Source organism: Misgurnus anguillicaudatus, chromosome 4 (assembly GCF_027580225.2).
Source record: "Misgurnus anguillicaudatus chromosome 4, ASM2758022v2, whole genome shotgun sequence".
NCBI lineage: Eukaryota > Metazoa > Chordata > Actinopteri > Cypriniformes > Cobitidae > Misgurnus > Misgurnus anguillicaudatus.
Window position 1 is genome coordinate 27019535 of NC_073340.2, and position 21594 is coordinate 27041128.

The following is a 21594-nucleotide window of genomic DNA, read 5'->3' on the forward strand; positions in this document are numbered from 1 at the left end:
ACACGCTAGCGCAACCTCACGTAATACTACATCACGTCAAGAGGTCACGGATGACGTATGCAAAACTACACCCCAATGTTTACAAGTGTGGAGAAAGAGGACCGCTCCGACGTTTTTGTGTGTTGAATGATACAAATTAATGTCTTTGTGTCAGTTTATTGTTTAAAATGGTCTGCAAATGTGCGTTTCATATATGTAACACGTGACCTTTCCATGTCATTACGCAATTACGTGAGGTTGCGCTGGCTCGTCACACAGCCAGAGTAAGAAAAGAAGTTGTGGTTTAAAAGTGCATATTTTTTTAATAAAGCCACGTACCGTCTATGTAGATGTCAGAAAACAATGTAACATTGTAACGAAACAAAAAATGATTTTTTTGGCACCTTTAAAACGAAATGTTGCATAAAATACTTTTTTTCTTTTGTCAGTTTAATATGTAGAGATATAATAATAAGGAAAATTCATAGGTCGTTCCCCCAAACATTGCTTTACATTCGGATGCTTGCTTGTCTGCAGGTGTGTGATGGAAAGGTTTCAGTTCATGTGATCGAAGGTGACCATCGGTCCTTCCTGGAGGGAGAAGGTGTGGAATCCATTTCGGGAATCATCCACAGCTCATTGGCCGAGCCCAGAGTGAGCGCCAGAGAGGGCTAAACCTTCTCTACCAACCCAACCTATTGTTTTATCACCCCAATTTTCTTTTGGTGCACCCTTTCACCTGGTTTGAAGTCAACAAAATACTGTATATCCAAGTCCCTTTGCATCTTTCACCAACCACAGCAAACTTTATTCACCCATCACATCATCTAGTTGTTTCTTTACTTGGCACTTAAAATTTATATTCCGCTGGGAACAACAGATCGCATTAGACTCTGGGGCAGATCTAAGTCGGCAGCTCCGGTGCAGATCCGCTTTTGAAGTCCGTTGCTATCTGAAGCGATCGCTCACCCAAAAATGAAAAATCTGCCATTTACTCACCCTCAAGTTGTTGCACACCTGTATACATTTTGTTTTGCTGAACACAAAGGAAAATTTTGTAATCAAGCAGGAAGCAGGAGCACCATTTGATTTCCGTAGTAGGAAAAAATATTACGGAAGTCAATGATGCTGACAACTGTTTGCTTGCAAAATAAATGTATACGGTTTGGACCAAGTTGAGGGTGAGTAAATGATAACGTAACTTTTATTTTTGGGTGGACTATCCCTTTAAAATAACGATTCAAACGGCTTTTCTGAATGATCATTTATTAATGTGAATTCAAATGCCCTCTTTATTATTATCATACAAATATAATCTAGCATGCGATTTTAGTGAAGGATCAATTACTCTATGTAGTGCCTGGATGTAGTGATTGATCCCCTTTTATGCACACAGCTTAACATGCAAAGTCTGCTAAAGGTTGCGGCAGCATCCGTACCTGGATATTCATGCTAATGCCATAGCTAACCTGATGATGCGGACGGCAAATGTAAAGCTTTCAGTCATACAAACTTACAAAATGGCTGTTTTGAGAATCTAGTTGCGCACATAGCTGAGAACGCTGTTTACCAGTTGTGAGCGGCTATAGCTCACATCTTTTGCTTATGTTTACTTGTGTAGTTTTTCTTGTTATAAATGATATGTGCTGGTTTTCTTGATGTTGCTGTTGAACTTCTAAAATGATGCTGCAATGATTGTGCAATTAGTATGTATTGAAAAGGGAAATAATGTGTACGAAAAGAAAATCCTGTAACATTCCTGTAATTTAAGTAATGAGAGCTATTTAATTGACATGCGTAGACCGCAAAAAAAAAAAAACACTTTAGGGTTATTCTAAAATATTGTTATTGAGAACAAGCTAATGATCTAAAGCAAAGTCCAATCATGTAACTTATGTGAAGTACTACTGTATATTTCTGATGCTCGGCAATCCAGTATGAAAGATAATACCAGCTTGTACAAAAAATGTCGCTTTATTGCTTCTATGAGTAACTAATATCTGGAGTAACTGGAATATTAACCTTGTTTTGAAGTTTTTTTTATCCTCTTTTTGAGGATGGTACAAACATTCCTTATTGTTACAAGTGTCTCCCAAATACGTATATGTTTATACGTCGTCCCAAAATGTTGTGTTATTAATTAACCTCTTTAATACTTCAGATCCAGCTTTAATAAGATCTGTAGTAGTAATGTTAGTTTTAATATATTCACATTGTGGCCAGGTCCATCTTACATACAAGCTTAGTTTACCTTTACATATTCTTTAGTGCTTGAGCGACATTGTTGACGACTTTGTCTCATTTTTAGAAAGAAAATCACTACGTATTTCTGAGATTAATGTTCCATGACGAACTGTGTGATTTTTCTCTAATGTGCTTAGAGCAAAGTTGAAGAAACTAGAAAAAATTCATTTTTCTGTGACCATTTTTTTTCTTTTGGTGTTTTGTTCAGGTATTTATTGCACTAGTCCAAATAAAAGTTATTACTAACACAAACAATCCACTGTGTCCTTTTTTTTCACCAGCTATATTGCAATTTCATTTATATTTTACTTTATATAGCAATTTTTATAATTAAAAAAACTCTTTTAGGTTTTACAGATTTGCCTTTAAAGAACTTTGGTTGAAATTTGATGCTCCTAAACAGATATGTATAAAGGCTAGGTGTCTCGCCCACGCTGCTGGCCAATTGAGTGGAACGTCCACATTTGACGGCCATCTTACCACAGGCAGCGCCCTCACTCGTAGCATTGCGTTTTAATGGTGTAGGTACTTTTAAATGACCATAACTTGCTTAATTTTCTACCGATTTTCAAATGGTTTGTTTTGTTATAAACGTCAAAGATGTACCTATGACACTGCATACTTGTACTAAAACAAAAATTCATGAAACATGTTAAAACATCCAGAATTATAGCCACGTTAATAATGTTTGTAAGAAACCAAACAGTTTCGAAATTGGAAGAAAATGTAGCAAGTTATGGTCATTTAAAAGTACCTTCATCATTAAAATTCAATGCTACGAGTGAGCGAGCTGCCTGTGGTAAGATGGCCACCAGGTGATGACGTTAGAGACTCCGCCGTAACACATCTAGCTCTTATACATATCTATGCTCCTAAACTTATAATTAAATTATGAGATTTTAGCCTGGAATTCACTGTCAATATTTTGTCAAGATACATTTTTTTTTTTAATCTGGTATCTGAGGGTACAAAAATGAAATATATTGGTAAAATAGCCTTTAGGTTGTCCAAATGAAGTCCTTAGCAACACACATTACTAATAATAATAAAAAAATTCTAAATTTACGATAATTAAAAAAAATCTTCATAAAACATTATCTTTACTTGATATACTATGGACTGTTGGCATTAAAAAATCATAATTTTGACCTATACAATGTATTGTTGGTTATTGCTACAAATGAAGAGTTTGGTTCCAAAACGAGATAACTCAGTTTTTAAAATTTTTTGTCAAAACATGTTTATTATTATGTTATGTTTTTTATTGTGCGACTTAGCTGTTTTTCTAGTTATGAAGGCTTAAATTAAAACAAATCAATTGCAGTTTGATTAACATTAATTGCAGATTTATCTCGTTTTGAAACCAAACTCTTCAAATATACCTGCGCGACTGGTTTTGTGGTCCAGGGTCACATTTCTCCTAATTTATGCCTAAATGTAACTGTTAAATGATCTTGTATATAACCATCAATGAACAATTTATATTTAATGTAAATAAAACCAATGCTGTCACATTATTTTATTAAAAACAAACATTGAAAAACTAAAAGGGTACAGTTAAAGGGATAGTTCACCCAAAAATGAAAATCCTCATTTTCTCTTCTTCATGTTAATTAAAACTGTATGGATTAATTTTTCTGGTGAACACAAGTAGATATTTTAATAAGTGATGATAAGCACTGATTGTAACCATTGACTTCCATAGTAGGAAAAACAAATATCACAATACTTCCGTAATATTTGCTTTCCTACTATGGAAGTCAGTATTTATAATTATGTGTTTATTAACATATATTTTGTATTTAAAGGCGGAGTCCACGATGTTTGAAAGCCAATGTTGATATTTAAAATCACGTAAACAAACACGCCCCTACCCCAATAGAATCTGGACCTTCTGTTGATAGACCCGCCCCACACATACGCAACCCGGCAAGGATGTCGGTTAGTAGATTGGCTGCTGATTGGCTATAAATGTGCTTTGGTAGTCAGCCCGTCTCCTTTTCCAAAGCGTTTTTCAAACATCGTGGACTCATACAGGTTTAGAACAACATGAGGATGAAAAAAATTACAGAATTTTTATTTTTGGGTGAACTATCCCTTAAGCTCATATTAATCTAATACAGCAAAGGTGTAGTTTACAAGAGCATCTCCTTTGAAGACAAGTAGTTTTTGAGCATATGCCAAACCTTCTTATCTGGCTTTAGTCTCAAAATTGATGTTCAAATATTTACAAAATGAAAAAATGATGAGAAAAGCTATGAACATGACAAATAACAGCTTGTAATGCTTATGCAGTAAATAAAGGAACAGTGTCATCTGACTAAACATGCATTTAGTGGATTAGTGGCACCTGTTCTTTCACCAATGAAAGGTGAATTCATCATGCAGTTATTTCAAAGATAACTCATGCACAGACTGAACTATTAAAAGTATTTAACATAATCTGGTAATGCCTCTTTGAAATGCATCTGAAAATACTATGCAACAATCATCTATTTCTAAGGTTTGATGAGTATTTGGTCGATTAAGGCTTGATACAGTGTTGACAACCATTTCCAAAAGCAAGACCTCTCTGAGGTTTTAAAAATCAGCTTCATCTTGTGAATCACTGCTGTCACCCAACCCCAAATCTTCAATGTCATCCTCGTCTTCATTTGGATAGTCGTCTTGGGCCAGTTGCTTGTTTAACTCCTCGAGACCCAAGAAGCGCTTTAGAAGAGCACCAACTGCTTCTACATCACTAAAATAAGATGGACAATCCTTAATCAGAATCATGAAAATAATGTCACGATACAAATGCATGACATAAACACATACTGTCAAATGTGACCTGGGCATGTTAGATGTGTCATTGTATATTTGTATTAACAAACGCATGAATATGCTTGATTATTCTACGTATGACTACAAAAGGAATGTGTTAATGTACCAGCGTGATCCCAGCGTGGCGCTCTGTGTAAGCGGATGAGAGAATCCAGTCGCCAGACGCAGGACCAACAGGTAACCCTTCCCCAGATATCTCACCTTCTCCTCCTGAACGCTCACGTCACGCAAGTGTCGCAGATCTAACAACACTGACCGGGAGAAACAAAACATTTTATCTTTTAATCCAACAGTTTATTTATTGGAAAACACAAGGAATGCAAGAGAATGCAAAACGTACCTGTCTCATGACCTCTTTTCCAGAAAGTCAATATCATGGTATAGAGACTAAAAGACTTTAATGCTATTTCACCCTTAGATTTGTCAAATACTGCCTCCTAATAAGCAAGGGAAATACAAACTGTTAGTCTGGACAGTTGAATAAATTTGCCTAAATGTTTAGGCAAAATAATGTCTGTTTTCTCACATGTACATTATTTCCCTACCTCCCATTCCTCCATGTTTTGTAGAGCTACAAACAAACAGCCGGTCACATAGAACATCTTCCATAATATGCTATCTAACATCAAATAAAAAAAAAACAATTACAGATTGCAAAAATCATTTAAAAGGGATACTCCAATTTTTAAAAATATGCTCATTTCTAGAGTTAAACAATTGAGTTTACCATTTTGGAATCCATCCAGCTGATCTCCGGGTCTGGTGGTACCAATTTTAGCATAGCTTAGCACAATCCATTGAATCTGATTAGACCATTAGCATCGCGCTCAAAAATAACAAAGAGTTTTGATATTTTTCATTTTTAAACTTGACCCTTCTGTAGTTAAATCGTGTACTAAGACTGATGGAAAATTAAAAATTAAGATTGTCTAGGACGATATGGCTAGGAACTATACACTCATTCTGCCGTAATAATCAAGGACTTTGCTGCTGTAACATGGCTGCAGGAGGCGCAATGATATTACGCAGTTCCCCAAAAATAGTCCCCTGCTATTGAAAGTTACCAAGGGGACTATTTTCGGGCCCTGCGGAATATCAAATAATATCAAAACTCTTTGTCATTTTGGTCATTTTTAGCACAATGCTAATTGGTCTAATCAGATTCAATGGATTATGCTAAGCTATGCTTAAAGTGGTACCACCAGACCCGGAGATCAGCTGAATAGATTCCAAAATGGTAAAATTCAATTGTTTAACTCTAGGGGAGCTGGAAAATGAGCATATTTTCAAAAAAAGTGGAGTGTCCCTTTAAGTCATTTTATGAATGCTAACATTCAGAAAAAAAAACATTTCTTACCAGAGCTGTAATAGGCTGCTGCAAGTCCAACTGAAGCAATTCCTGTACAAAAGAGGAAAAGAATAAGAGGAAGAAAAAAGTTTAAGGACGTTTCTTTAATTCCTTAAAATTAAACAGTAGCTGTAAACTTTGCTTGCAACATGATGAACCCATACCGACAAGAAGAGACCAAGATCTAATCCCAGGAGACCTCTTCAGATGAAGCATGTCAAATGTGTGTTTCTCCACAACCATATAGCCCATCTTTGGGGGTAAAAGACACCAAAAAACAAAGATGTTAGAATATGTTTAAAATGTTAATAGGTAATAAATAGACAATATATTGCCAAAGCTTGGCCATTAAGATGTGCATCATTATTAAATTAATTATTATTAGTATATAATTATGTCAATACTGACTCCAGCTTTGTACAAATAGAAAGACCCTTTTAAAACTGCAACACATCATGTGTTTCTATAAGCATCGCAAAATGTGATCAGTTTCATACACTTTTGTACAACACAGAGCCAACACCCTCATTAATGAGATCACATAGTACTGTCACTTCACAACATCTCACTAACCTTCAATCGCTTTTCCTTTTCTGACAGAGTAAGATAAATATGAGCTGTATATATCAAAGCTACGTACTTGACAATTACCAACAAAAAAATGACAGGAAAGCAGGTTAAGGAAATAAAAAGTGTGTAAAAAGCATGCAAAACATAATCCCGCCTTAACGTGACGTTTACATCCGCTTCTCAGGCTCAGTGACGATTGGACCAAACGAATAACTGACCCCGCCCTCAAAGCGCAGCCCCTCTTCCTGCACGATTTTCAATACATAACAACGTAAACATGAAAACAACTAAATAAACCCCTATATTTAAAAGGAATCGACTTCACTGTTATTTTTAAATACTGTATATCGCCGATTTAAGTCAACACACGGTTAAAAAATATCCCTACAAATGTATACTATTTATTATACAAAGCTTAAGTTTATAGTTGTTGACATATTTCAACAATCCCTCAATGATCCAAAAAGAACAAATATTATTTTTAGTAAGACCCGCATTGTTTTGTCAGGCTAGGGGAGTTCAAACCATTTTACTGTCTATGGTTCAAACAAAGATTATAGATATTAAAACTGTGGGAGCCTCTGCGCATGTGCAGTACATAGAACAACCTGGAAAGAAGTGTTTTTGTAGCGCAATTTGGGCTTATGAAACATGATTCATTGTTCAGTTGATATCAGTTTTAATTGTTGGTCGGAAATGTGTTGTTTTATTGTGACCCTAACGAGCAATTTCAGAAATATCGCTCTTGCCCTATTCAAGTAGCTAGTACTTGGTCTCGTTTGGTTAAAACGGCTGCCCGGAATCGCAAATATGGCCGCCGAGTGCGGTGACTTTCCTTTGGTTGAAAGCGAAGGCGCTGAATCACGCATGCGTGCGGTTGCACGCAAGGACAATGGAGTCGCGAACACCGGAGTCAAGCCGAACAGCGCTCCCTCTGCCAATTCGGATTAGTCATAGTTACAAAACAGATGATTCGACCCGTAACGGCGTTATATCACCGCAGTGCGATCATCTCTGCGCTGTTTTCTGATGGTCAGCCGGTGCTTATTGGAAGTTCCTGTTGTAACGACTCACTCCTGGCTTTCTCATTCTGAACAATAAGGACGTCATATGATTTTAATGTGAGTTGAGCGGCCTGTTGGCTGTTTGCGTTTCATTTGTTTACTTCTTTGATTGACTTTTTGTACTCGTGCAACGGTCAACGCAAGATGTCACGGTTATCTAAGGAATGTGAAGGTTCGCATTTATTGCACCCGTTCCCTCCTCAACGACCCTTGAAAGCTGTTTTCCTCTGTTAGTTATGTATATCACATGATTACACACTCAGAAAACGAATGTGATCCGGTTGCTTAACCCGCTATTATGTACAAACGCGTGAAAAATTCCTCAAAACAGTAATCAGGTGAAATTGAATGGTGCGCGTGCTGGGAACCTGACATTATCACAGTTTCCATAAAATTGCTCTTTATGTGAACGTTTCAGGGTAATGATGGGCTTTATTGCCGTGTTTGAAATCACTAATCCCCTCTTACATTTAAATGCATGTTTTTTGTTTTAATATACAGTCCAGAATGCATTATAAATACTGAAAACTCTTGGTGCTGAATTTACTTTTCAGAAGACTCATATACAATGTCTGAAGTCACTATAGCACGAAAGAAGGAAAAATGTGAGAACTGCACTAAACAGGTAATATACATCTTATTAATTTATAATAATGCATACCTTACCAAAATGGATCAATAATTGGACATGTTTGATAAAATTGAGCTTGTAATGAATTGAAAGGCTAGTGGTTATAAAAAGTCTTCTTATGTTTTCTCTTAATTTATATATATATATATATATATATATATATATATATATATATATATATATATATATATATATATATATATATATATATAAACAGATCAGTTTATATATAACCACAAATTTGTTCTGAATTTGTTTCTGCATATTTTAGTGCAACAAGAAAAAGAGTGATGAAATTATAAATTCACTCCAGGAGAAAGATATCGCCAATGGAGAGGTAATTTGTTTACCATGTATATATTATGCATTCAATACAAAAGAGCCAAACACATTGTGTGTGAATCTGATAAGCTGCATTTGCGTCTGTTGTTTTGTTTATATTTGGTTTGAAGAATGATGAATTGTCAAACGCACATGTGTTTTGAACATGCACACGAGCGTGTGCATAATCAGATATGCTGTTTTCTTTAGGTGAGAGAGTCTAGCTCAGTTCAGCAGGTGCTGCTGAGCGCTTGCCTTTCCTGTGACGGCTGTGTATCCGAAAGTGAAAGCCAGAAAATCTCTCAACAGAATCTGGATGAAATCAAGCATGTGCTTGAGCTTAATAAGGTAATGTCTGCTTGAATATGTTTATAGCTCAGTAGTAGAGCATTGCATTAGCAGCACAAAAGTTCTTGGGTTCGAACCCAGGAAACACACATACTGATAAAAAAAAATGGTATACCTTGTAAAGTCATGATGTGCTATTCTAAATCATGTTGTTGTTGTGTCTGTTACAGAAGTGTGACACCTCAAAACACAAAGTTTTGGTGGTGTCCATGTGTCCCCAATCGGTGCCTTTTTTTGCAATCAAATATCACCTGGACGTTCCGGCGGCGGCACAGAAGCTCTGTGGCTTTTTGAAAAGCGTGGGTACGTCTGGGTGGCATATTTTTCCGGAGGTCATTTTATTGCTTCTCACACTTTTTCGTGGGATGTTATAATGCCTATCATGCCTGTTTAAATGGAAGTGCTTGCAAATATTTGCCACACGGCAAGTATAGGTGAAGATTTGAATGTTTGTACATGTGCCACAAAGAAATCTTTTCATTTTGTGCTTAAATCTTTGTTTTCAGGGGTCCATTATGTGTTCGACACTACAGTAGCTGCTAGTTTTAGCATTTTGGAGAGCCAGAGAGAATTTGTACAGCGTTTCCGGCGTAAACATCATGACGCTAATGCTATGCCAATGTTCACCTCCTCGTGTCCAGGTAAGATAACCATTAAATCATTAATTTCCATACTGCGATGTCCCATCCAAGCACTTTAATTTTAAACACTTTGGGAAAAAGAAGCGGTCTGTTGCATTGCTAGGAGGCAACCTTTTGCCAACTTTCATCCATCTTGCATCTGAGCTTTTTTTTTGGTTTGATTTTGTTAATTCATTTTACTTCCCTAAACCTTAAATCTCATACCGTTGTCTGCACCTCATACTTTGTTTTCTAAAACATCCTGTCTCATAATGTAGATTACAGCCATATGTACGTAAAAGTTGTTGTATGTTTTAATGGGGGTTGTGTTGGAATGGGTGGGACTGTTTTAGATAGCCACAGCATTCTGCAGCTGTGAGATAGATGTGTCTAGTGTCTACGCAGTGCTACACACCCTTGTTGCACTAACCACCTTCCTTTTAAGTACAAATGATAGTCACCATAGAGTCAAGGTTTTCTGGAGGGTGTATGGTGTCAAAAAGAGGTTGAAAGCTATAAGCTCATCTTATGGCACTTTTCCAGTGCATAGTACCCCACGGTTTGGGTTGGGTCAGCTTACTTTTGGGGGCTTTTCCACTGAGTGCAGTACGTAGTTCCCTTGGGGTTCAAAGCGTTCCAAGAGACCCGAGCTGATACCAAAACGTGAACACTGTAGGTCACTGATTGGTTTGAGAGAATCGTCATTACCAGTGTCAACCCTATAATGTAAAGATTAGCTTTACCTTCGTGCTAGCTTGCACTGTCTTGAGCGAACCTGTTGTCATCTGTGCTCTACTATAAGTTCACAAACTCCCTTTTTGCGATGAAAAACATCCACAGGTTGTAAATCAGAAACACCATACCAGTTTTTTTTCCAGACTTGCAGTTTGTGAGAGCACATTCACACTCGCACGTCCACATATATGCTTAGATGCAACTTAAAGAGTTTCAGCGGAGCGTGTTGACTGATGCCACGTGTGTTTGTACAGAAACTGTCATGCAAGACAGAGGTAGTGATTAACGCGATGTGCAAACATCTATTTGTGGTGGCCAATTTTAATTTTGTTGCGGACTGAGAAATAAATGAATGTATGGGAATGTACAACGACGCTTTCACTTGTATGATGTCACAGCAGTAGGCAGCACAAATATAACGACACGCCTATAATCCCTCCCACTGCGAAGTGTTACTTAACTCGGTTACTTAACCAAGCCAAAGTGCGGTGAGCTGACCCGACCTGACCCAAACCAAACAGTGGCGTACTATGCATTGGAAAAGCGCCATTATAGACCACAGGAGCACAATGGCAGTATCTCTGCACCTTGATGGATACAGAATATGTAGGGGCAGTTTCCCAGACAGAGTTAAGATTAATCCAGAACTAGGCCATGGGCATATTAGGACATTTAAGTGGTTGTTACAAACATGCCTTACAAAAAACAATACTGGTGTGCATCACAAAACAATGACACTAGTATATGTTAAAAAATCCAGGTAATTTACTCATCACCATTATGTCATCCAAAATGTTGATGTCTTTCTTTTTTCAGTCGTGAAGAAATTATGTTTTTTGAGGAAAACATTCCAGGATTTTTCTCGTTTTAATGGACCCCAACACTTAACAGTTTTAATCCAGTTTAAAATTGCAGTATTAAAGGACTTTAAATGATCCCAAACAACACATAAGGGTCTTACCTAGCGAAACGATTGTCATTTTTGGCAAGAAAAATAAAAAATATGCACTTTTCCACAACTTCTCGTCTTCCCCCGGTCCTGTGACGCGCCAGCGCGACCTCATGTATTACTTCAAGAGGTCACGGATGACGTATGCGAAACTACGCCCAAGTGTGGAGAAAGAGGACCGTTCCGACGTTGTTGTATGTCGAATGATACTAATTAATGTCTTTGTGTCAGTTTATTGTTTAAAATGGTCCGCAAATGTGCGTTTCATATTTGTAACACGTGACCTTTCAACGTCATTACGCAATTACGTGAGGTCGGCACGTCATACAGCCGGAGGAAGAAGAGAAGTTGTGGTTTAAAAGTGCATATTTTTTATTTTTCTTGCCAAAAATGACTATCATTTCACTAGATAAGACCCTTATGCCTCGTTTGGGATTGTTTAGAGTCCTTTGAAACTGCTATTTAAAAACTGCATTAAAACTGTTAAGTGTTGGGGTCCATTAAAGTCCATTAAAATTAGAAAAATCCTGGAATGTTTTCCTCAAAAAACATAATTTCTTCTCGACTGAACAAAAAAAGACATCAACATTTTGGATGACATGGTGGTGAGGAAATTATCTGAATTTTTTTTAAAGAAAATGGAACAATCCTTTAAGATGTGTCTGTGCAAGATGTTTTTAAATTAAGGCAGCCCAAACATGCATTTCAGTCTGGTGCTAGGATAAGCCATGTACGACAAACCGCTGCCCCTAAGTGTTTTATTGCTTAATCCTATAGCAGATTTATTGATATTAAATTTTTTGAGTGTATCGACAAACTGTTAGTAGTTGCTGTATGTAGTAAATATATGAAGGTTAAGTGTGTGTGTGTGTGTGGTTGTGCACAGGATGGATCCGCTATGCAGAACGCGTTCTGGGCAGCCTGGTCACACCACACATCTGCACGGCCAGATCTCCTCAACAGATCATGGGCTCATTGGTCAAAGATTTTTTTGCTAGACAACAGGTAAGGGCACCTACAGACACCTGCAGCATGTTAAACTGATCTGTTTATCATTAGCAGTGACCGAATTGAATAAGTTCTTGGGTTTTGTCTTTGTAGAAACTGACCCCGGATCAGGTTTACCATGTGGTGGTGGCTCCCTGCTTTGATAAGAAGCTGGAAGCAGTGAGAGATGAATTCTACAGCAGCATCCTGGAGACCAGAGATGTTGACTGCGTGCTTACATCTGGTAGAACAATGAGGAAGATACTATTAAGACTCTTTTTTTTTTGTAATAGCATTTCAGCTGATGCAGGGTTTAATGGGTGGTATTTTGTTTGTTTTAGGAGAGATTTTTCACTTGATGAAAGAAAGAAAGGTTACTATAGAGGATGTGGAATCTGTTCCTTTGGATCACATGTAAGTTACATCATTATATTATGATAATCCGTTACATTAGTATAAAAGATTATTGTATTAGTAACACAAAAGGATTAGGAATCCTGTTAATATTATATATATATATATATATATATATATATATATATATATATATATATATATATATATATATATATATATATATATATATATATATATATATATATATATATATATATATATATATATATATAATTTTTTTTTTTTTTTAGGTTTAGTGAGATCTGTGACACAGGAATGGTCAGGCATGAAGGTCGTGGCTCTGAAGGTTTCTTGGAGCACATCTTCAAACATGCAGCCAAAGAGCTGTTTGGTCTTGATGTACAAGAAATTGTGTACAAGACACTCAGGTGAGAGAGAGAGAAACAGCCTCTGGTTTTGTTGGCTGGTTAGATTGTAAGTAGATGAAGAGTTGGGTTCCAAAACGCAGTAAATCCATTTTGACTAATTTCGGTAAAAATGTGTTTCCTATACCAAGAAAGTGACAAGAAGAAAACCACTATTTTCTGTTACAAACTTTCACAAACTTTCACATAGCATCATTAGCACATTAGCATCCATGATTTGATTTTCAAAGATTTATTATAAAAACGGATTATTTTTTCTGCAAAATGCAATAAATCCAATAAAAAGTATTTTTTTCCGAAATGCTATAAATCTATTGAATCAAAATGTGCATTTATCTTTGCCATTTTATATTCATTTAGTTGACTCTTGGTTTACACTGATTAAAAAAATAAACATTAATTGCATTAATGAAAAACACTTACTTTTTTGACAGCCATCAGCTGTAAAATGTTTTGGTCCTGCTCAATTTTCGTTGACTTCAAGTAAAATAATGGAAAGTTTTTCATAAGATCCCCTGCAACAGCCGGCATTTTTCCTTCGCCCGAGTGCCTCTCACATAAATTATTAGATGTTGATGGCTTACGTTTCTTCACCGCCACAGAAAACCACCACAGGTTTTTCAAGGCTATCAAAATTATTGTTTTGTTTTTGTTTGTTTGTTGATCACGAAGTACGAAGTAGGTGAGGAAAACTAGGATTGCGTGAATGCGCAATGTTTACAATGCGTGAAATGGTGTGCTGTGATTGGTTAAGCAGATTTATTGCATTCTGCAGAGATGGAGGACTGGTGTTTATTGCGTTTAGGGAGAAAAGATGACAGAATAACATGGCGGATATCGGATTTTGCGTAAAATTAACAATTTACGTTTTAGTACTGACCAGATACAATACTGATTTTGGCGGTAACACATTTTTTTTAAAGAAAATGCTGTTTATCGCGTTTTGGAACCAAACTATTTAAATATTTAATAATTGAACTACTTAGTTATGCTTATAAATAATCTAAGTTTGTATGGTGTTGACCTTATTATTATATTCCTGTTAGAAATCGAGACTTCCAGGAGGTGGTGCTAGAGCGTGATGGAGAGACCCTTCTGCAGTTTGCTGCAGTCTATGGTTTCCGAAACATTCAGACTTTAGTGCACAGAATGAGAAAAAACAAAGTGCCCTACCAACTAGTAGAGGTGCTTTCCTGTCCTGGAGGTACAACTCTGCAAATAATGTCACATTTAAAACAGAATATACATTTAAATGCAGTTTTATTGGATGTATTTGTATACTACTTCCACACTGTCTTTGAATTAATGTGCACATTTTTTAATGTATTTTTATCTATAATCGTAAGGTTGTTTAAGCGGTCGAGGACAGGCTGAGGGAGAGGGAGGCCGACCTGACCGCTCTCTGGTCCAGCAGATGGAAGAGTCCTACAGCAGCTTGCCCATCAGACTCCCCGAATTCAACACAGAGGTCCAGCGTCTTTACCAGGACTGGCTGGACGGCCATGACTCTCCACATGCCCAACAATGCCTCCACACTCGGTACAGCAACCAAACACAGACTCCCCCTCAAATACTGAATCCTGACATTCAATGGTAGTTGGAACAAGCCTTTTTATTTTCACATATCTGGCAGTTTTAAAACCATCCAGGCTAACTTCAAAGATGTGACTTATGTTGGGGTCACACAGACTGTGCTGTTTGCAATGGAGCAGATAAACAGCTGCAAAGTTTAACCAAGCAGGGTTTCTGTTTCGCTGCGGAAAATCTAATTCTGCACAGATTTGCATTCACCAACATGTTTTGGGGATGCACTCTCTCATTGCCACCAAATGATGTCATGGATGTTTGAGAAAACAACTATTGCAGAGTTAAAGTATGATTTCTTTTTTTAAGGATTATAGCAATAACAGAACTTCTGTTAAAAAAACTGACTGTTATTGGTGTTACTGGACTGGTCCCCATTCATATGCATTGAAGTAATTGGTGAAGGCTATATGTCAGAATTTGTAACTGTAAGATCCAGCTGAAGAAACCAATAGTGGTGCTATGAATAGATATCAGTGATAAATTAAAAGCATCAACCATCAAAGCTTTCTGATTGAAGATGCATGAACTCATCTTAACAAACTGTGATTTTCCTGTTTTTCTCGGGTGCATCATGATAACCAGGGCCACACACAACTTGCATGATTGCACGGTTATTAAATTTTATTATGCCTTTATATAAAAAAGTGTAGTAGTCTCAGCTCATTTATACACATTTTACCATGTTTAAAGAGATAGTTCACCCAAAAATGAAAATTGTCATCATTTACCCTCAAGTTGTTACAAAAACGCATAAATGTCTTTGTTTTAATAAACAGAAAGGAAGATATTTGTAATTAGGAAACAGAAGCACCATTGATCTCCATAGTAGGAAAGAAAAATACCATGCAAGTCAATGGTGCTCAAAAACAGTTTGGTTATAAATGTTGCTCAAAATATATTTTTTTGTGTTTGGCAGAACAAAACAATTTGTGCGGGTTTGGAACTACTTGAGGGTGAGAACATGATGACAAAAGTTTCATTTTTGGGAGAACTATCCCTTTAAATTCCTGCTGCAGAATTGCACAGTTTTTTCCACTAATGCCAGGGTTCCTGCGGGTCCTTGAAATCCTTGAATGCTTGTGAATTTTGGGAAAAATGCAAGGCCCTGGGAACGTTTTGAAAATATACATGCATAGATACAGGTCATTGAAAGTGCTTGAATCTATTTTATGCAAGATGTTTTCTGGGAAAAAAATCCATATTATTCCCTGTGTAGTGTAGGATAATATCATAACAATAATTTTTAAGCAGACATGCTAAACTGTTCGCTTTACATGCTTATATCTTCTGTATGCGAATGTTGATTCATACACACATGAAAATGTCTCGGGTTACGTATGTAACTGTTGTTTTCTGAGAAGGGAACGAGACGCTGTGTCTCCCTTGCCATACTTCCTGCATCCCTGTAACGCCGTCTTTGGCAATATTTCAGATAACGATATACTTCCTGGCTCCCGCGTCACCCTGTCTTTGTCGTTAAGCCTCACCATTGGTTGAATTTGATATACACATTCATACGCACTTAGAGACATCCCCAAAGTGTCACCGCAGTGACGCAGCGCGCGTTCCCTTGAAAGGGAACTGTAACAATGTATCTTAAAAGGTAACATGATGTAACCTTGCTTTCACTTGAAATGTGTGTCCCCATTTAGTCCTTGAATTTGAGGGTATTGGACCTGGAAAGTCCTTGATAGGTCCTTGAATTTGAAGTTAACTAAGGTGTGGGAACCCCGTAATGCAGAAAATGTCTGTCTGGGCATGGTTGTAACCAATAATTTTTACTTACCTTTGTAACAGGTGCTGTCCAATTTGTTTGTCAATGTCTAATATACAATGATCACAAAGCTCTTCTTTGAGAGACCGAGAATAATAGTATGCCTGCAGGGGTGTAGTACAGTAAAGAGCCTCTTGATGGCAGTGTACATCACTAAATAGTCCAAATATTAAATTGTGGCCTTAATGAGATCAACACACTTAACTTTGTGCCTGGTATGTATGACCTGCTGCAATGACAAGTGTTGTGAACACTGTCACAGTATCTTAATCATAATGGTATCATATCATCTCATGTGCGTCAAGCTTTAGTAGTTATGATAAAAGATGCAATTAGAGTGATAGCGATTTTATTTATGTAATAAGGGGTAGTGTGATGCTTCATTAGACTTTAGAGATAAACATGTATGAAGAATTTAAGAGTTGCTTATCTTGCATTTATGAAATACATAGCCCTACTGGTTTAAACAGATGTCATATCTCGAGTCAAACACAGGTGTATGATTTTCAAAGGAACAACCTCTATTGATTTCATTGTTGACTCTTTTACCACAGATAAAAGCACATAAACATGTAAAGCTGCAGAGGTTGTCTTTGTACTATTAGTGTATTTAAAGCATGCTATTCAAAAGAGTGAATCCCATTTGTGATTAAACAGTAATGATATTCTGGACGTGCTTCTACCTTGGTTAAGGTATGTCAACGGGTAATCTGTGTAAGCAAGTTTTTGTCTTTTTATTGTCCAACTTATCATGGAAGAAAGCTAAAGGGTGGCAAAATCATATTGAAGTGTGAGCAGTTAACTGGTTTTCAAGGATGAACAATTATTATCTTTACAGCAGTATTATAGAGACTTAACTACTTAATGATTTAAATAACTTGTTGGGGAGTCTATTGTACAGAGACGTATTATGGAGTCATGTAATTGGCCATATATAATAATTTACTAATTAAAAATTGTAAAATGGATGAACAAGCAGTATAAAACTGAAAAAGTGTACATTTTCAAGATTTTTTAAAGTCTATGTCGGATTACAAATAACACTAACAAGATAATAAAAACAATTTAACAGCAATTAAAACAACATTTTTATGAAACAAAAATAAAATGCAAACGGCACAAAAATATTTGATTATCAAATAAGACAAATTAGGATTTACGATTGGCCCGCTCTCTTTCAGTCACGCGTACACCACGCCCATTTAACAGTAACCCAACGATCTGGCCATGACGTTGTTCTGACTGACAGGTAATTGTCCAATCGTAGCGCGCTAAAGGCGTATAAGGACTGTGGCGCTACTCGGACCAATTGGCGTATGACATCGAAATACCGCGTGAGTGATTTGAAAGCTAAGCTTTCGATTGACTCTCGCGGTATTTCGATGTCAATGCCATAACCCGATCAATCTGCGCATCGTCGAAAAAGTCTAATACAGTGCTGACTGGCTACAGTTCAAAGAAAACTGCGATTTTGACTCGCAACACATTCGCGAATCGCAACGCGGTGAAGACGCGTGGTTGGCGGATAAGTTTTATTTTCTACTTTTTTAAATCGAGATCGCTTCCAATTTTTCTCTTCAGTCCGACTGCTGTTTTTGTTAAAATCTGAAAGTTACACAAAATGTCCAGCGACCTCAGGCCAAGACTGTGTGTTTTGGAAAAGGGTGACAACGGTTACGGGTTTCATCTCCACGGCGATAAAGGCAAACCTGGTCAGTTCGTTCGACATGTGGAGCCCGACTCCCCGGCGACCGCTGCAGGTCTGCTGGCTGGGGACAAACTGGCGTTCGTGAACGGGGAAAGTGTGGAGGACGAGAAGCATCAACAGGTGGTGTCCCGCATACGAGCAGTCACGGGCAAACTGGAACTGATTGTTCTGAATCAAGAGACCGTGGAACTGCTTCAAAAACACAACTTGAAGTGCCAAAAAGAGTATGTGACTGATGGGATACCGATACCGAGCCCTGGGTTGGACCGCGAGGATGAGGTGAAGAACGGGACGTCACGAGAATCGAGTCCCGTCCCGGAGACAAACGGGGACATACACATAGACAGACTTAGCGTAAGCTCCAAGGTAAGTTTGGTTGACTATTTTTGTATATGTTAGTATACTTGTATAACAACTAATATGAAGCGCGAGAGGTTTGAGTCTCTATGCCTGAGACTTATCATCATCACAGGTGTCCTAGAATGCACGAGGCTATATTAAAATTTTTATTATAATTTTTTTTAAACTCTAAAATACATTCACATTGAATAACATACACTCAAAATTATATACTGTATTACTTCTGCAAAGAACAATAAAAATATTTTAAGTTTCCCTTACCATTATGAGCCATCAGCTGTTTACCACTAAAACCATTACACAATTCCTGTATAGTGTGATTTGGGCTTTATCAAGTGGGATTTAATGGTATCTATTAGTTCCCATTTTAAACTAGTCACAGGTTTTACTGGTTTTTACATTACTTGACTGACCTGTCAAACAGTAAGAAACATTTTCTGAAAGCTTTTTTGTGTCAATACCTTTCATCAGTTCCTGTGTAAACCAATGCATTACATCACAGCTAGTATGTGTTGTTTTGTTAATTCGCACTTGTTAATAGTAGTTTATTAAATGTGTTTTGAATAGAAAGAATAAGAGGACAAGGTGACAACAGTTTCCTTGTGAATCATAGAAAGACATAATATCAAAGTTATAATAAGCACCCTTGAACCTTTAACTCTGTTAAGATTATAAAAGTGATTGTGAGCCTGTCATTGCAACGTGATAAAACATTTTAATGTACCCAAGTACAAGGTCTGCATGTCATGTTCACCATCTGTGTATCAACAATATAAAAACCTACACCCTGTAATGTTAATCTCAAGGTCTTTCACAGAGCCTTATCATCATCATCATCGTTCATTAGAAATGTATTCACTGAGCCCTGTAAATAACTAGGGAAATGAAATTCGGGTCGCTTTAGGCCCTTTTAAGTCATTTTTCTATTTCAGTAGACCCCTGCCAGTTTCAAAGTAAACAAAACATTGCACCAAATATATTTCATGGTCTGTGCTTATCTGGCCTCGGGACAAAAGCCAGCAGGGTAAACCGACCCCAGTAAACTACCAATCTCTGCTTGCCTTGGAGATCCTTAAGCAGTGAAGGGAGTTATTGTGAAGGAGAGTTACTCTTTGTTTGGGTGCAGACATGAGATTAGAGAGAAAGGAGCCTATAGAGCAGGACTGAGATCATTGCATTCTCACCTACAGTATATAACCGATACTAATGTGAACTCACATCTGGCTCAAGTTGCTAAAGATGATACTTCATAAGGGTTTTGCGCAGGAATATTAAACTTCCTCCAAACTTTGATGTTACACTGTGATACATAACTGAAAAATCTCACATATTTACAAAGGAGATAAGAACCTATCTAAGCACCAGATTAACATAGATATTAAATGGATAGTTCACCCAAAAATTAAAATTTCATCATCAGTTACTTAGTCTCATATTGTTACAAACCTGTATAAATGTCTTTGTTCTGATGAACACAAAGGAAGATATTTTGATGAATGTTTGGAACCAAGCCTTTTATGAGCCCCATTCACTTCCTACTACGGGCCCATGAACGGTTTGATTGCAAACATTCCTCAAAATATCTTCCTTCGTAACAACATATGTAATAACATGCGAGTGGATAAATGATGACAGAATTTTCAATTTAGGGTGAACTATCCCTTTAAGGGGGATTTTGATTTGGTCAGCCATGGAAATACATAGCAATACCTGAAGCAACTGCATAGCAATGTGTATGACCTTTGCATTCCTAAAGTATGGGTGAATTCCAATCGGAAGTGATTATCCCTATGCCCGATTCCCTTCAAAGATCAGAATAATGTAAACTCTGGAGGGAGTTGCGCAATTGTGTCTCATACTATGGCTGATGAATATACACTTGACGAATAAAGCAGTAAATAACAACGTATTTTTCTCTTTATCTGGACGGTTTATGCTTCGTCCTCTTCCCGAAGTGCCCTTCAAGGCATAAAAGCGCAGCTTGGAATTCACCCTATGTGGGCCTGTGCTCACTTGGTAGAGCACAGGGTTCCCACGGGTCCTTGAAATCCTTGAAAGTTTGTGAATCTGGGGCAAAAAGTTAAAAGCACTGGGAAGTTTTTGAAAATATACATATAGATACAGGTCATTGAAAGTGCTTGAATCTATTATGCAAGAAGTTTTCTGGGAAACAAACAAATCTATATTATTCCCTGTGTAGTGTAGGATAATATCATCAAAATTTTAGACTTTTTAAGCACACATGCTAAACTGTTCGCTTTAAATGCTTATATCTTCTGTATGCGAATGTTGATTCATACCAAAATGCTTTTTTGCATAGTTGTGTTTGACACATGAAAACGTCTCTGGTTACGTATGTAACTCTTGTTCCCTGAGAAGAACATTGCCATACTTCCTGCGTCCCTGTAACGCTGTCTTTGGCAATATTTCATATAGCAATATACTTCCTGGCTCCCGCATCACCCTGTCTTTGTCGTTAAGCCTTACCATTGGTTGAATTTCATATACACATTCAGACGCACTTACCTTTGGAGGCATCCCCAAAGTGTCACCGCAGTGATGCAGCGTGAGTTCCCTCGAAAGGGAACTGTAACATTGTATCTTTAAAGGTAACACAATGTAACCTTGCTCTCACTTGAAATGTGTCCCCAGATTTAGTCCTTGAATTTGAGGGTATCAGACCTGGAAAGTCATTGATAGGTCATTAAATTTGAAGTTAACTAAGATGTGGGAGCTCTGAGAGCATTGCATTAGAAACTCAAAG

General features: G+C 37.2%; 4 protein-coding genes across 6 annotated transcripts in view; 3 read left to right on the forward strand and 1 right to left on the reverse strand.

Annotated features, from left to right (window-relative positions):
• Window positions 1-2478, forward strand: part of fasn (fatty acid synthase) — a 32820-nt gene extending 30342 nt beyond the window's left edge. Inside the window, exon 42 of the mRNA XM_073867061.1 lies at window positions 517-2478. Within this exon, the coding sequence (XP_073723162.1) occupies window positions 517-654 (138 nt within the window). The 3' untranslated portion in view covers window positions 655-2478. The remainder of the gene's footprint in view (window positions 1-516) is intronic.
• Window positions 2479-3742: 1264 nt separating this feature from the next.
• cybc1 (cytochrome b-245 chaperone 1) lies at window positions 3743-7136 on the reverse strand. Its single transcript, XM_055176507.2, has 7 exons — window positions 6968-7136; window positions 6559-6646; window positions 6404-6445; window positions 5592-5665; window positions 5387-5483; window positions 5153-5297; window positions 3743-4963 (listed from the first exon to the last, which is right to left on the reverse strand). The coding sequence occupies exons 2-7, from the start codon at window positions 6644-6646 to the stop codon at window positions 4804-4806; spliced, it is 606 nt and encodes a 201-aa protein (XP_055032482.1). The 5' UTR covers window positions 6968-7136; the 3' UTR covers window positions 3743-4803.
• A 647-nt stretch (window positions 7137-7783) lies between these two features.
• narf (nuclear prelamin A recognition factor) lies at window positions 7784-15490 on the forward strand. Of its 3 annotated transcripts, none has more exons than XM_055176190.2 (12): window positions 7784-8085; window positions 8583-8653; window positions 8931-8996; window positions 9191-9328; window positions 9499-9631; window positions 9835-9969; window positions 12519-12637; window positions 12734-12863; window positions 12961-13033; window positions 13267-13404; window positions 14448-14605; window positions 14748-15490. In XM_055176190.2, the coding sequence occupies exons 2-12, from the start codon at window positions 8597-8599 to the stop codon at window positions 14996-14998; spliced, it is 1398 nt and encodes a 465-aa protein (XP_055032165.2). In that variant the 5' UTR covers window positions 7784-8085; window positions 8583-8596; the 3' UTR covers window positions 14999-15490. The 3 variants fall into 3 exon arrangements, with proteins under 3 accessions (XP_055032165.2, XP_055032164.2, XP_055032166.2); XM_055176189.2 differs by lacking the exon at window positions 7784-8085 and adding an exon at window positions 8158-8200; XM_055176191.2 differs by lacking the exon at window positions 7784-8085 and adding an exon at window positions 8308-8447.
• Window positions 15491-18157: 2667 nt separating this feature from the next.
• The window catches only part of nherf1a (NHERF family PDZ scaffold protein 1a), a 35398-nt gene continuing 31961 nt past the window's right edge, over window positions 18158-21594 (forward strand). Inside the window, exon 1 of the mRNA XM_055176194.2 lies at window positions 18158-18836. Coding sequence (XP_055032169.2) covers window positions 18384-18836 — 453 coding nt within the window. The 5' untranslated portion in view covers window positions 18158-18383. The remainder of the gene's footprint in view (window positions 18837-21594) is intronic.